Source organism: Apium graveolens, chromosome 4 (genome assembly GCF_009905375.1).
Source record: "Apium graveolens cultivar Ventura chromosome 4, ASM990537v1, whole genome shotgun sequence".
NCBI classification, from domain to species: Eukaryota; Viridiplantae; Streptophyta; class Magnoliopsida; order Apiales; family Apiaceae; genus Apium; species Apium graveolens.
The window spans coordinates 183,826,936-183,844,583 of NC_133650.1; the positions used below are offsets into that span (position 1 = coordinate 183,826,936).

The following is a 17,648-nucleotide window of genomic DNA, read 5'->3' on the forward strand; positions in this document are numbered from 1 at the left end:
TCCAACACGGGTGAAGTAGTTGGCACAAGTACCAAATTTCCTCAAACCACGGGTGGAGAGGATCATGGAAAAAATTCAGGAGTGGTAGTTAAATAGGATTTGATAATGGGAAAGAAATCAGGAAATTCAAAACAAGTGACCAAACTCATGAGTAAAGAGCGTGATTTTAGAAAATAAAAAAGGAGGACTACTTCGAATATTGAAAATGAGTTGGGCCTCAACACAAAAATGGGCCTCAACACTGAGTTGGAGCAGGAGTCAGATTGTGAGGATATAACAGGCATGGAGCAGGATAATTTAGATGGGTCAAAAAATGGATATGGGGCGGGTTCCGACCTTCGGGCCCGCCTAGAATCATGAGTATCCAAAGCTGGAATTTTCATGGGCTTGGGACTCCATGGACATTTCAATTCCTTAAAAACCTAGTGTCCCTGAATAAGCCTAGTATAATTTTTTTGGTTGAAACTTTATCTAAAAAAGACAAAGTTGGAAAAGTAAAAAAAGCTATTGGTTTTGAAGGTATGTTTGTTGTTGACTGTCAGGGACAGGGAGGAGGAATAGCCTTACTATGGAAGAATAAGGATGAGGTTTTATTGCAGAGCTATAGTATTAACCATGTTGATGTAGTGGTGTCACTGCAGGGGTGGAACCAGTTTCGGTTAACGGGGCTGTATGGTGAACCAAACCGAGCTAAAAGGAAAAGCATATGGGATCTTATTCGTCACTTGCATAGTCAAATCCAACTTCCCTGGTGTTTACTTGGCGATATGAACAACGTTCTCTGTCAAAGTGACAAACGTGGGGGTTGTTTGTATCCAAATTGGTTGATTCGTGGATTCCAGGATGTTCTTGATGAGTGCGATCTACAGGACATGGAACTACATGGCTACCTGTTTACTTTTGAGCGGGGTTATGGTACGCACAAATGGATCAAAATCCGTCTTGACAGAGCATTGGTGTCGAAATCGTGGTCAGAATGTTACAAAGATGCGAAGCTCTCCAATTTAAAAACTTCTACTTCAGACCACATTCCAATTCTATTGGAACCAAACACAATATGCATTCCTCTAAGTAGGCATAATCTGAAGTTCGAGAATGCGTGGTTGAGAGAGCCAGTATGCAGGCAAATTGTTCAGACCTCTTGGAATAGAGAATACAATGCTTCGTTTCAAGTAAAAATCAAAACTTGTTTGGAGGAGGTTTCAGCATGGGGTTCTGAATTTACTGGGAATTTCAAACAACGAATCTCGAGATTAAGAAAGTCATTAACAGTACTAAAGGTGTTAGAAATGCGGAGGCGATTCATAGATATCAGGAAGCTTCAAAAAACTTAACTGAAGTACTCACTCAATTGGAGATCTTTTGGCGTCAGAGATGTAAGCAAATCTGGCTCAGGGAGGGAGACCATAATTCAAAATACTTTCATACAATGACAAAAACTAGAAGACGGAATAATCATTTTCAGGAGTTGGTGAATGAGGAAGGGAACTTAATAGGATGGAATGATGGTCTTGAAACGTTGATGGTCCAGTATTTTAACAACTTATTCATGGCAACTGAAAACGGGTGGGAGGAAGTCATAAGTTGCATCAAGACTACAGTTCTTGAAAGTTAGAATGTAGAGCTGAGACAGCCGGTAGAGGACAGAGAGATAAAGCAGGCCCTTTTCCATATGCAGCCATATAAATCTCCAGGGCCGGATGACATGAGTCCTGGCTTCTATCAAAAATTCTGGAGCATTGTAAGTCAAGATATTATTGAAATATTGAAGCATTTCTTTGTTTTGGGAAATTTTGTTGAACAAATTTCTGCTACTAACATTGTTCTTGTGCTAAAAAAGAAGAGTCCTAAATGTATGACTGATCTCCGTCCAATATCTTTATGTAACGTTTCTTATAAAATCGTATCGAAAGTATTGGCGAATCGGCTCAAGGTGGTATTGGACCAGCTCATTTCTAAGTCCCAAAGTGCTTTCATTCCGGGACGACTAATTTCGGACAACATCATGATATCATATGAAATTATGCACTATATGAAGCGAAAAACAAAAGGCAAAATAGGATGGATGGCTCTTAAATTAAATATGAGCAAAGCGTATGACCGGGTGGAATGGAATTACGTGGAAGCGGTCTTAATTAAAATGGGGTTTGATACGCACATTGTGATACTTTTCATGGACTGTATAAGATCAGCAATATATAAAATTGTTCATGTAGGTAGAGAATTTCGAGATATTGTGCCAGAACGAGGTCTCCGCCAAGGCGATCCGCTGTCTTCTTATCTATTTCTAATTTGCATGGAGGGTCTTTTTGCTCTTATTAAATCTTATGAAGATAGAGGGCTGATCAGAGGTATCAAAGTGGCTAGAGCAGCTCCCTCAATTTCTCATCTTTTCTTTGCTAACGATAGTTATGTTTACTGTCGTGCAAATTTAGAAGAGGCTAATCGAGTCATGTCTATGTTGTCTGTGTTTGAAAAGGCTTCGGGGAAGAAAATCAATATTGAGAAATCAAATGTGGTGTTTAGTCATAATGTACAGGACGACATGAAGAGAGAAATTTTACAAATTACTGGCCTTAGAGAGGCATCTGATACTACCCAATATTTGGGATTGCCTAACTCTTTGGGAAGAAACAAAATGGCAATCTTAGGGTACTTGAAAGATAGAGTCAGGAACCACATTCAAAGTTGGGATGGCAAGCTTCTAAACAGAGGTGGCAAGAAAATTTTATTGAAAATAATGACCCAGTCAATCTTGAATTACGCTATGAGCGTTTTTCTCATCCTATAGAGATGTGTAGAGAGATGGAACAAATGATGTGTAATTTCTGGTGGCAGTATTCATCCAAGAAAAACAGATGCATTCATTGGATGAGTTGGGGGAGAATGTGTAGATCGAAGTTGGTAGGTGGAATGGGGTTTAGACATTTGCACGAATTTAACTTAGCGTTACTTGGGAAACAGGGCTGGCGCCTTATCAATTATCCTGACACCCTGGTTGGTAGATTGTATAAGGCTTGCTATTACTCATATTGTGGGTTTCTCAATGCTAAACTAGGTGCAAATCCGTCTTTTATTTAGAGGAGTTTGTTAGCTGCTCATGATCTTCTTAAACAGGGACTAGGCTGTAGAGTGGGGAATGGATAAATCGATTAGTATAAAGAACGATCCCTGGCTTCCTGATGTGGAGTGTCCTTATGTGGTGAAAAACAGTCTGGCGATAGTTAACAAGAACGTTTCCTCGCTATTCAGCATGACTGATCACAGCTGGGATACTGATCTTATCCGTGATATATTTGAAGAGAGAGACGCTGACATTATAATGGCAATTCCCCTTCACGTGAATGAACCTGACAAATGGTACTGGAGAAAGGAGAAACTTGGCATATATTCTGTGAAATCTGCTTATAGGATTATGCAAGAGAATAAACCTTACCATGAAGACTATGGTGATACTAGTTTTTGGAAGAAATTTTGGAATCTTAAAATCCCGCTGAAAGTCAAAAACTTTATCTGGAGGGCTGCTAGGAATTGTCTACCAACTAAGGACCTTTTGCATATTAAAAGAGTAAGTATTGATGAATGGTGTCCTTTATGCAATGCTGCAGCTGAGAGCATTGTTCATACTTTGCTATCTTGTTCTTTTGCTCAAGCCTGTTGGAGCTGTCTCTGTGTGGACATCAATGTAGGTCCTCAAACATCGTTTTTGCAGTGGTTGTTATCTGATCTGAATGAGTGGACAATAGATCAAAAATGTATGGGTATTATGCTTTGTTGGTCTATCTGGAAATGCATGAATGTTCTAGTCTGGAAGCAGAAAGATATGGAAGTTAATGAAGTCGTGGTCTTAGGTAAAGTGGTCCTTAATCAATGGTGAGAAGTTCAGTATAAACATTTTGATAAGTCATGGGGTCTGTTGAACTCTGATGATGGTGATGAGCTCTGGACGGTTCCAATGGAAAACAAGATTAAGGTAAATACGGACGCTGCGGTTTTTCAAGAAAGGAACTGCTATACTATCGCTTTAGCTGCCAGAAATCATGCAGGGGAATTACTCTTCGCTCGGTGCAGGTGCAAACCAGACCACATTACTCAGGAATGCGCAGAGGCGCTAGGCATTAGAGAGGTGATAAGCTGGATCAAAGCTAAGAATATGGTGGATGTCATGGTGGAGACGGATTGTCTCGTAGCCTTCCAAGCCATCAGAAGCTCGAACCAGCTGCTTTCCTACTTTGGGAGATTGATTAATCAGTGGAAAGACATCTTGGAAGAGCTATCAAACAAAGTGTAATCCTTAGATTTGTCAAACGTTCCGTGAATAATTTAGCTCATACTTTAGCGAGCTCTAATTATTCTATAGCTGAACGTACTTGGGAGCCGAGTGTGACTTACCCTGATCTTATTCATGTTCTTGAGAACGATTTGAAGTAATGGAAGTCATTTATCTTTTGGCAAAAAAAATAAAATAGATTAAATATATTTTCAAATAACATATTTTTTAATGAAATTTTCAATTACATGATATATAAAAATTTAAATCAATATTTGATTAAATTGACCATCAAATATTAATATGGAAATGTATTTAGTAACTGAGATGATAATAAAAGCATATTATGTTTAATTAATATGATTTAAAATTTTTAAGGGGAATTTTGAAATACAAATCAAATTTTTGAGACCATTTCTTAAAAACAAATAAATGAAAAAAGCATCCAAAAATATGAATCACTAATTTAATTCAGGAACACTAATAAGAAAATATATTGTACAAATGTTTCCTGCATTTTAGTTTGTTATTTTTAAAAAGTATGCAGGCATAATATTTAATGATATTTATATTAAAATATCATTACAGTATCGTATATTGTAATTATAGGCTTTCATCAGTAATTTAATTTGAAACGAATATGTATATTTATGATAATTTCAGTTAACAAATATAGAAGTATAAATTGTTATTACATTTAAATTGAATACTTCAATAATAATAAATAATTTTATTCTAATATACTTTGATGAATATAAAAGTGTAATGTAAAAATTTTGAAAATATTTCAAAATATATTTCAATTAAAGTATATTTTGGTAATAGAGGTATTAATTTTAATATTTGTTAATAATATTAATGTTAAAAGAATATCTATCAAGTACAAAATTAAAACTATAAAACAAAAAGTTCAAGTTAAATATTTTTAGAAATATTAACACAAAACTATCTATTAATTAATAAGTTATATTTTTATTATGATGCTAAATTTAATTATTATAAAATATATTTTTAAAATATTTTTAACTTCTTTTATGTAATATGACTCTTCCACTTCTCTAAACTTTGTTTTGTCCGGATGTCAATAACGAGTAATATTTTGTAATTACAATTATTGTTTCCTTCATTTTACTCATTTTATACGTAAAATTTATTTAATTTTCTTAATATTTTCGGCTAATTTAAATTTTTTTAACTTCGGCCCATAAAAAAATTGGTTGAAATTTAGAAATATATTGATTTCTAAAAAATTAAAATGAACATATAATTATATAATTAGGGACGAAAGGATTATTTGATAATATGAATACGAACAAACAAGGATTCGAGAATTCATAACATATCATAATTTTCACAAATTTACTCCATCTAAATATATAATATATATTATTAGTAGTGCGATCTCGCATTTTATTATTAAAATATTATCATATAAAAATATTTTATTGCGATTATAGAAATATAAATATTATTATTAATTAAATTATTTTGTGAGCTGTTTTAAAAATATATATAATCTAATAACCAATGATTTATATACCAGTAACATTTTTGATTAAATAACTCAAAATTCTAAGCTATAATATTAATTATCAAAGGAATGATCACACGTTAATTTTCAAAATCTCTTAACATAAGATTTATGTAAATATAAAAATATATGTTTATTTAAATACTAATAAAAATTTATTGAATGTAACTTTCACAAATTTAAGAGTTTATTTTATTTAATTTGTATGTACGTGATTTCAGTCAACTACACAGTTTCACATTTTTTTAAAAATACTGTAAATATAGAAAATATCATAATAGAGAGTGACATATTCTTATTTTATTCAGTACAAAACTTTACACATAAAATAATTTATGTTTTCAATGTATTTGTCTATAATTTATTTTTTTATAACAATCGTATGAATCTTTTTTGCTCAATGTTAAAAATGAAAAATAAAATAATTTCACCCATTTAAATTTAGTACACTTTATATTGTTATATCAAAAACTTCCCGGCATTTATTTTTCCACTAAAAATAAAATTATAACCTTAAACATTATTTAGAAGAACACATTTTGGATTTTACAAAACAATTTCTAAACTATCTTTGACAAAAAAAAATTAATGTTATTATCTTAGACAATAATCTAATAACCCATTTTTTTTAATTAGATAAAATAGTGTCATGTTTTTAATAAAATGAAATTAATAAATATGTAAGAATCTCATACTCATTTTTAACAATCTTAATAATAAAGATTGTTAAACATACAAAAATGTATAGTAAATTTAGTAGTTTTAGGTTTATTGAAATAAGATAAAAAGTTACAATTTTCTCAAATTTGTTACCTTATTTCCTGTAATTATATTCAATGATATCGTCACATGGTTCCATCTCCCATGCTATGATAATTAAAAGACAGTTTAAATATAAAAATATATCATGTTTTTTATATATACTCATTATCAATGAATATATTATATAGTAAAAATGTGACATAATTAAATGAATATTAAAAATTTATAATTCACTATTATGAGTAAAATTTTTAAAATTGATAATTAATTAATGACATAGAAATTTGTAGATATTAGAGTTTAATATGTTCAATCACAAGAGAAAGGGACATGACCATGCAAATATTTTGAAAATGATGTAGTTGGTCTCATCGTTTCAATAATAAAATAAAATAATTAAATTATAGAAATAGTTTAACAATGAACAAAAAATTTGTATTCACGTATGAATTAGATATAAATAACTTAAATTACTCACATCTCCAAATATGATATAATAATATTTAACAAAAACAAAAATAAATACTATGATATATTAAAATTGATATAGTAAATCATGTCAAAGCATATTTTTTTATTGATAAATTATTGAAACTTAGATATGTTTAGAATGTGATTAATTTTATTCCTAGAGGAAAGTACAATATTACGTTAATCTTCAATTTTTTTTAATAAATACATACCTTTTTTATAGATTAAAAGAACAAAAACCTTACATCATGCCACAGGTACCCAGCTAAAGTATTTAAAATAACAAAATCTGCCAATAGATTCATCACAAATTCATTGAACCGTTCAAACCCTCTGAATCATTTAACCCTCTGAATCATTTAAGACTATTATAAGTACAACATTAATTAAAATCAAAACTTTTACAGCACATTCCAGGTGAAGTATCCCAATCAATCCAGCTACCTATATTATTTGAGACACCTCTAAAAATCTGTAACTCCTACATATCCAGATGCATACTATTATGTATCTTCCTACCCATTTAAAAATGATAATAAACTTCAGAAAACTTCACAAAAATATTCTAAAATATACTTCTTAAAAGACATACATAACCCTTTAAATTTTTGACACTTTTAACCGTTAGAGTGACCTTCTTTCACATGTCTCATTTCCATTTAAACCTCCAATTTTGTGGTCCCAGACTTCTTTTCTTTCATCTTCTAATTGTTCCTTGTCATTCTTTACACCCTGCATTACAAGTTTCTTTCAACTACTTATTTTTTAAAGAGTTTGCTTCCAATATAATATTTCTGCTAGCATATCTTACTCTAGAGTTACAACCTAGAATTTATCAGCAACCTTGAGTTACAACAGGATTGTGGCTGTAACCTCTGAATGCCAGCATATTGTTCATATCTGCAAACAAAGATCACTAATTTCTTAGTTTCCTTTCAGAAGAATATCCTCTTGTCATATTATTTCTATATCCTTATATTACCTTAGATATAAAGTAATATATGGCTCATCTTCCTTCTTAAATACACTGATGTGTAAAATAAATGCAAGTGCACAGCGGTTAATTGTAGCAAATACAGGTCGATTCACAGAGACTATAAATTTTTAAAACCCTAACAATTTAAATTAGGCAAACTAGACAATAAGATTTGAGAGGAGTTTGAATTAACCTAATTAGCAAATAGATCAAATAATATGGTAAATCTAGGAATCCGAATCTGTTAATCAATCACAATTAAAATCAACTCGCCCTAAAATCAATTCTCTTTTCTTCACAAATAAATTTTAATTAACGAGACAAGCATATACTATGAAACTTGTTATCTAGCAATAACACATTAAAACTTCATGGAGTAAGCATAAGTTATGAAAAATAAATCCGGTAACAATAATATATCAAAATCACTTTGTCAATTAAACAATTAAGCACCAAGAAAAATCATGAGAATCAAATAATAAGAACGAGAGAAGATATCAAAGTAATTAAATTAACTTCATCTTCATCCTAGGGAACAAATTTAGCTACACATGATAAAAAGATGAACAAAACAAATAACTAATTGGATGTCTTGGGTGTTGGAATATTGAATGTGTAAAATACAAGAGGGGAGACCCATATATATAGGGAAAATATGAGGGTTGGTTCTTGGAATACAAGTAGGATTCTTAAAGTAAATTATTCTTCTTCTCCAATAAGGATTCTATTTATCTTCCAATTCCCTTGATTCTAGAATAGTCCACCTCCTTCCTTATTTGCTCATTTTCCAACTCAAATTCTAATTTTATTTATTTTCCTACAAAATAAAGTAAAACAATTTATTTATTAATAAAATTACGAAAACGGACATAAAATAGGTATTAATAATATGCAATAATATGGACCTATCAAATGCCCCCATACCTTTCTTTTGCTCGTCCTCGAGAAAAATCAAAAAGAAAAATGCTAACTAAGAAAAGTCCTATACTCCTTTTCGTAGGCGTGACGGGAAATTTTAGGTTTACCAACCCGTTAAACTCATAGACGATCTCTACAAGAGAAGTGTTGTCTCCTAAGGGTTTACAGAAGATATACCCATAAAATCTGTGAAATACTCTAGCAAATGTCCAAACTCTATCAACAATAACATTCATCGGTGTGAACACAAGAATTTTTAGGAAAATACATGCCTTTAAGACTCTTCTAATTATAGACAAGATATATGTATCAACAATCCATTTATATCGACTCTGAACGTTTACAAAAAATCCCAAGGTGTGTCGTGAAAATAGGTCTATGAAGAATCAATTGAGTAAGTACATTTCCTCTTTTTCAACCAATATTGAACGGACCCAATCTCTATCAAAACAAGTATCTAACCAAAATTCACGATTATTTTTTTTTAACTGACTGTGCAATGTCCGTTTTCTTAGGCTTTCTATGTTACCCATGTAGCGAGCTTTGGGCCAATGACTCCCAAACCAGATGGTCTTAGGGCACTAGGTTTTGAAATACCCCTACGGACTTAATTACTCGAGTAACAAAGGCCACAAAACAAGACTAGTCAATTATACTACTTGTGCCCATCATCTCAATTTTTTTCTCTTTTTTTTTATTTGTGAGGAATATTGGGTATTGAAGTAGTTTATTCAAACATCTATTTTTTCTTTTTTTTTTCTTTTTTTTTTCTTTTTTTCGCAAAAATTTGATTCGACATTGTTTCAACCTTACTCAACTACGTTCAAATTATCTCAAGGAATTATATATATAAGTTTTGAAAAACTGCTAACACCAACTAGTATTAAAGTACAAGAGTGGACTGAACAACTTAACTAAAATATCTCTGAATTTTTTTATGGATTTTTTTCATTTTTTTTAATTTTTTTTGGATTTTTTATATATATGTAGGTACTACTAAACCCCTCCCCCATACCTAAATCATGCATTGTCCTCAATGAATACAAATGAGAGAAAAATGACAAAGTACAAGGACGAGAATACCTGATTAGGGCATGACAGAGGAACACAATTATCTATAACACACACACATAGTTACTCCCCCATACCTACACTTTACTATGGGAGACGCATACCAGAACGTTTGTTAACCAATACCAAAGCGTGCGAAAACTACCTTCGTAACACAAGCAATACACATGTGAAACCCACCCAAAATATCAACATTATCCACTAGAGAGATTAGATCATGCATCAAAATAAAACTCATAGCACTCTCAAAACTCATAGACCAATTAGACGCTTCTTTATGTTGTTTAAGCAAATTAATGACTTGAAATTCTTGGTTATGTACTTTGCTACTAGAAATAAGAACATGATGAGTTTTATTATTAACTACCAAAGACTGTCCAAGAGTGGAAAACAAAAGAATAGGATCGAGTGTGGGTGGCTCACCAACAGAAGTCTTAACAACGGTCTTAGGATCAAAATAACTAGCCTCAAGTTGGGTTTCATGATTAGAACAAATGGCATTCAATTCCTCAAACATCTCATCACAAGTGAAATTCTTATATAACTCATGAAGTTCTCTATTGCTCTCTGTTAGATATATTTGATAATGTCATGGCTAATATAATTTATGTTTAGATTTCAGATCTTACTTAACAGGACAAATCAGTACTTAACTGTTGATCATTACTTATACTGAAAGTCAGGACTTAAGGATATCAGTACTTATATTATCAGGAGATAATTATCAGAAGTTAGATATCAGAACTTAAGTGCTGAAGGATGATTAGAGAAGGACAATAGCTGATTAAAGGAAAGAAGATCGAGATAAACATAAGAAGAGATATGCATGAAGAAGGATTTCCGTGAAGAATGGAATGCTTGGAAGAAAAGATATCTGATTGATATATTTTAGGAAGCAGAATTATATTCCATATCAATTAGCAATTATCTTGTAACTGTATAGTATATAAACACAGACATAGGGTTTACACTATAAGTGTTATCATATATTCGAGAAGTTTATTCATTGTAACCCTAGCAGCTCTCGTGATATTTGTTCATCACTGAGAGGTAACAGTTCCATACTGTAACAGAGTTTATTGTTTCAATAAAGTTTGTTTTCTGTTACTTAATATATTAAAGTTCGATTTGATTGTATTATACACTGTATTCACCCCCTCTACAGTGTGTGTGTGTGACCTAACAAGTGGTATCAGAGCCAATCTGTTAACACACATACAGCTAAAGATCCAAACACAATCATGTCTGACACAGAAACTCCAACTAAGCCTACCAAAACTGAAGAACCTCCAAAGCCACAAATTCAAAATCGGTATGAGACTATCAGGGTTCCCATACTGAGACCATCTGAATATCCCATATGGAAGGTAAGGATGACCATGTTCCTAGAAGCAACAGATCCAGAATACCTTGATAGAATCAAGGAAGGGCCTCACAAACCAACCAAGCTCGCTGTTGCAGTTGCAGGTGAAGCAGCAAAGACCGTACCAAAGGAGAAGAGTGATTATACTGTTGAAGATATAGCATCAATTGCTAAGGATGCCAAGGTACGACACTTATTGCATAGTGCCATTGATATTGTAATGTCAAACAGGGTAATCAACTGCAAGACTGCTAAGGATATATGGGATGCTCTGGAAACAAGGTGTCAGGGAACTGACACAATTAAGAAGAACAGGAAGACAATACTCACTCAAGAGTATGAACACTTTGACTCAAAGACTAATGAGTCATTGAATGATTTATATGATAGATTTGTCAAACTTTTGAATGATTTGTCATTGGTTGATAAAGAGTATGATCTTGAAGATTCAAACCTTAAGTTCCTGTTAGTTCTTCCTGAATGCTAGGATTTGAAGGCAACGACAATAAGAGACAACTACAATCTTGATGAAACAACTCTTGACGAAATCTATGGAATGCTCAAGACTCATGAGCTTGAGATGGAAAAAAGAAGCAAGAGGAAAGGAGGAAAGTCAAGGACAGTTGCTCTTAAGGCTGAAGAAGAATTTCCCAAAGCAGCTTCCTCAAGTAAAGACAAGGGTAAAGCTCTTGTCATAAAGTCTGAAACTGAGTCATCAAGTTCTGAAAGTGATGATGACTCAGATTCTGAAAGCTTGCCTGAGACTGATGCTGATGAGGAGATGATGAAGCTGTGTGCTCTTATGGTGAAAGGAATCACAAAGATTGCATACAGGAAGTTCAGGAAGGGAAAGAAGTTTTCCAGGAAAGGCATAAGTTCTGATAAGAAGAATTTCAGAAGATCTGAAGGCAGAGGAGGAAAGTCTGACAGAGGAGATTACACCAATATTAAATGCTATAACTGTGGTGAGAAAGGCCATATATCTCCTGATTGCAAGAAGGTAAAGGGTGACAAAGGCAAGGCTCTTGTCACAAAGCAGAAAAGCTGGACAGACACCTCAGACTCTGAAAGTGAGGAAAACTATGCATTGATGGCAAATGCTGATAAAGAAAGTGCTGAGAGCAGTTTTGAAGCTGCTAAAACAAAGGTACCTCAGACTACTTATGCTTTTCATACTGATGATATTAATGAGTTGAGAAGATATCTTAAAACCATGTTTGTTAGTTATAGAGATCAAACTTTAACATGTGAAAGATTAACTTCTGAAAATATTGCATTTAAGAAAAGAAATGATTTCTTAGAAAAAGAGTTAGTCATGTTCCATCAAACTCAGAAAGATAGAGATGATGCTTTTTATGTTAGGGATGAAGTGCTAAAAATGAATGAATCTCTAAAAACTGAGTTAGAAAAGGAAAGAGAGATTATCAGGACTTGGACTAACTCTGGCAAAACAACTCAAAATTTGCTAAGTAGTGGAAACTGGAAAGAGGGCTTAGGTTATGGAGAAGATAAGAATGATAAAGGAACTGAAGAAATTAAGCCTGTTGACAAGCAAAAGCCAAAGTTAAAACCTGTTAAGTTTGTAACTGTAAAGTCTGAAAATGAGAAATCAGAAGTTACAAAGGAATTAACTTCTGACAAACTAAAATAGGAAAAGACAGCTGAAGTGAACATAGGCTTAATGACAAAGAAGCAGCTTAAGCATAAGCTGAAAGATGTTAAGAATGTAAACAAGGTAAAATCACCTAGGAAAAATAGGAATGGAAAGGAAGGTGTGAATAAAAGCAATAATTATAAACCTGTTCCTGATGCTCCTAGGAAAACATGTCATAACTGTGGAAGTTCTAACCATCTGGCTTCTTTTTGCAGGAAGAATAAGAATATTAACTCTTTACCTTCAAAATCAGGAGTTAAGAGTCAGTCTGTTAGATACAAACCACAAAATCCTTGTTTTCATTGTGGTAGTTTATGGCATTCCATTTATACTTGTAAGGAATATCATAGTTTGTACTATGATTATTATCAAATAAAACCTTCTTTGAAGAAAGTTTCCATTGTTCCTTCTAGTGTAAATTCTGATTCAAAGTCTGATAGTGTAAGTTTTGATAAGAAAAATGTTAACATAAACTCTGATGCTAAATCCGCTGCAAATGTTAACAAACTTAATAAGGCCAAAGGATCCAAGCAAGTCTGGGTCCTTAAAACTAATAATTAGTGGTCTTTGTGATTGCAGGGCAACAGGAAAAATATTCTAGTTCTGGACAGTGGATGTTCAGGACATATGACTGGAAATAAGGCCCTACTATCAGACTTTGTGGAGAAAGCTGGCCCAAGTGTTTCTTATGGAGATGGCAACATTGGAAAAACATTGGGATATGGCAATATCAATCTTGGAAATGTTATAATTAAAGAAGTAGCTCTGGTCTCAGGACTTAAACACAACCTACTGAGTATAAGTCAAATCTGTGACAGAGGTTATCATGTTGATTTCTTTGAAGAACACTGTGAAATTGTGAGTAAATCTAAAGGCAAAGTTGTTCTGAAAGGATACAGGCGTGGTAACATTTATGAAGCTAAGCTTTCAACAAGTACTGATGGTTCTGCAATCTGTCTGATGAGTAGAGCATCAATTGAAGAAAGCTGGAATTGGCATAAGAAACTCTCTCATTTAAATTTCAACAATATAAATGAACTGGTCAAGAAAAATCTTGTGAGAGGACTGCCAAAGTCAGTATTTGCTCCTGATGGTCTTTGTGATTACTGTCAGAAGGCCAAACAAAGAAAATCTTCATTCAAGAGCAAGACTGAATCATCAATTCTTGAGCCTTATCATCTACTACATGTTGATCTATTTGGTCCAGTAAATGTCATGTATATTGCAAAGAAGAAGTATGCGTTGGTCATAGTGGATGAGTTCACCAGATACACATGGGTGTTTTTCTTGCACACAAAAAGTGAAACTGCATCTATCTTGATTGATCATGTCAAACATCTGGATAAAATGGTCAAAGATTCTATGAAAATTTTAAGGAGTGATAATGGCACTGAGTTCAAGAATTTGATAATGGAAGAGTTCTGCAAAAACCATGGAATAAAGCAGGAATTTTATGCTCCTGGAACTCCACAGCAAAATGGAGTTGTTGAAAGGAAGAATAGAACTCTCATTGAAGCTGCACGTACAATGCTTGAAGAAGCAAAGCTTCCAACCTATTTCTGGGCTGAAGCTGTGCAGACTGCTTGTTTTACTCAAAATGCAACACTCATTAACAAGCATGGAAAAACACCATATGAGATGGTGAAGAAAAAGAAGCCAAATCTGAAATACTTTCATGTATTTGGATGTAAAAGCTGATGAAGGAATCTTTGTTGGATATCCACTTTCCACAAAAGCCTTCAGAGTCTATAATTTGAGGACAAAAGTGGTCATGGAATTTATCAATGTCTCTTTTGATGACAAGAAGATTACTGGTCTTGAAGATTTCATTGACCATGATCAGCTGAGATTTGAAAATAAAGACTCAAATTCTGATACTGAATATCCTGACAGTCTAAGTTCTGATACTGTGAACTCTGATGGAATAAACTCTGATGTTATTGAAACTGTGGTGGCTACGCCAAGGGAAGATGCACCTATGCAGGGGGAGCATACTCAAGATCCTACCACAGCTCAAGAAATATCAGAACATACATCTGGCTCTTCAAGTTCTGATTCGTCAAGTTCTGATAAGCCAAGTTCTGATAGTGCTGAAAATCTAAATACTGAAGACTCCAACTTAGAGAGCATAGTTTCAGGGGGAGCATCAGAAAATGAAAATGAAGATAGCATGGATCATGGGGGAGCATCCAGTTCTAGAGAAAACCTTCCATCTGCAAGAAAGTGGACAAAATCACATACACCTGATTTGATAATTAGAAATCCTGATGCAGGTGTCAGAACTAGAACAGGTACTTCAAATGAATGTCTCTACAATTCTTTTCTCTCTCAGACTGAGCCAAAGAAAGTTGAAGAAGCTCTTCAAGATGCTGATTGGGTGCAAGTAATGCAAGAAGAGTTAAATGAATTTGAAAGAAACAAATTCTGGACCCTAGTGCCAAGACCAAAGAATAGATCTGTTTTTGGTACAAAGTGGGTATTCGGAAACAAAACTGACAGTGATGGCATAATTACAAGGAATAAGGCAAGGCTGGTTGCAAAAGGATATTCTCAACATGAGGGAATTAATTATGATGAAACATTTGCATCAGTTGCTAGGTTAGAAGCCATAAGGATATTTTTGGCTTATGCTGCTCACAAAAAGTTTACGGTCTTTCAAATGGATGTGAAAAGTGCTTTTCTCAATGGAGAATTGGAGGAGGAAGTATATGTTGAACAACCTCCAGGCTTTGTAGATACCAAACATCCAGATTATGTCTACAGGCTTGGTAAAACACTTTATGGACTTAAGCAAGCTCCTAGAGCATGGTATGAGACTTTAGCTCAGTTTCTTCTGGAAAGTGGATTCAACAGAGGAATAATAGACAAAACACTGTTCTACCTCAACCATGGAAAGGACTTACTTCTGGTCCAGATTTATGTTGATGATATCATTTTTGGGTCTACAAATGACAAACTTTGCAAGAAGTTTGCCAAACTAATGCAGTCAAGATATCAGATGAGTATGATGGGGGAACTTAGCTATTTTCTGGGCCTTCAAGTCAAGCAGAATGAAGAAGGCACTTTTATTTGTCAAACCAAGTACACCAGAAACTTGCTGAAGAAATTTGGAATGCAAGATTGTTCAAGTGCATCCACTCCCATGGCCACTGCAACAAAACTGGATAAGGATACCGGTAAATCAGTAGATATTACTGACTACAGAGGTATGATTGGCTCTCTACTCTATCTAACTGCTAGTAGACCTGATATCATGTATGCTACCTGTCTTTGTGCAAGATTTCAAGCAGATCCAAGAGAACCTCACTTAACAGCTGTGAAAAGAATCTTTAAGTATCTTAAAGGAACAGTTGCTCTGGGATTATGGTATCCTAGAGAATCAGATTTTAAACTAATAGGTTACTTAGATGCAGATTTTGCAGGTTGCAAAATTGACAGGAAAAGCACAAGTGGAAGCTACCAATTTCTTGGAGGCAGATTGGTTTCTTGGTTCAACAAGAAACAAAAGTCAATTTCCACATCAACTGCAGAAGCAGAGTATATTGCTGCAGGAAGCTGTTGTGCACAGATTCTTTGGATGAAGAATCAGTTATTGGATTATGGGTTAACATATTTCAAAATCCCTATTTACTGTGATAATCAAAGTGCTATTGCTATGACAGGTAATCCAGTTCAACACTCTATGACAAAGCACATCAGCATTAGGTACCACTTCATAAGGGAACATGTGGATGAAGGTACAGTGGAATTGCACTTTCTTCCAACAGATCAACAACTAGCAGATATCTTCACAAAACCACTATGTGAAGCCACTTTTACAAGATTGGTAAATGAACTTAGAATGATTTCAGGTTCTTTTTCTAAATCTGTCTAGTTTTGTTCTGATGCATCAGACTTTATGATCAGTATTTACAGAATGTAATCTCTTTGTTTATTCTGTGATTAATTGAAATACGCGTTTAAGTACTGATTGTTGTCTGATATATATTTCTAAACTCTGATAAGTGATATGTCTGTTCAAGTAACTATTCAATCCTATGAGGATAACTGTGCTAGATACTGACCTAGTAGTCTTCAATAAACAAATGATTCCATGTAAGAAGTAATTATTTCAGTGGAAATCTTATGACACTAGCAAATTCTGATAATTGAGCTTAGTTGAGTTTACTTTGTTTATCTTATTACTAAGTCACAAATTAGAATAATGCTACTCATCTGTTAAGTTCTGATACTAGTAAAACTGCTGAATGTACTAAGTGCTGATAAACCTCACTTATCAAAAGAAAAAGCAAAAAGATCAAAGAATAAAATCAAGTACTCCTTTGAGATCTAGAGTAAAAATATGGAAGGGACGACCCAAGTGCATTGCTGGTATTAACTAAATATGCATTAGAAAAGCAAAATATTTTCTTGGTGACTTTTCACACTCTATGATTACTGGAGAAATACTCTGATAATAGCATAAATTCTGATAAGCAGTCGTGACTCACTTACACTGAGAAGCCACTGTAAAATAGAATTTCAAAAGATGCATAAAATTAACACAAAACAGTTGAGGTAGACTCAAGCATGAACTCATTCATCAGTAGGTTTCAGGACAATGACAGTTCTTTAGCAAAATTTTAGTTATGC

The 17,648-nt window shown here is 33.4% G+C and overlaps 1 protein-coding gene across 1 annotated transcript; it reads left to right on the forward strand.

The window, feature by feature from the left end:
* Positions 1-356: 356 nt before the first annotated feature.
* LOC141719204 (uncharacterized) lies at positions 357-1,334 on the forward strand. Its single transcript, XM_074521586.1, has one exon. It carries the CDS (start codon positions 357-359, stop codon positions 1,332-1,334), a length of 978 nt encoding a protein of 325 aa, XP_074377687.1.
* Positions 1,335-17,648: the final 16,314 nt, after the last annotated feature.

Coding starts and splice junctions, on each gene's coding strand:
- LOC141719204 (XM_074521586.1), top strand. CDS start 357: ATGAGTATCCAAAGCTGGAATTTTCATGGGCTTGGGACTCCATGGACA.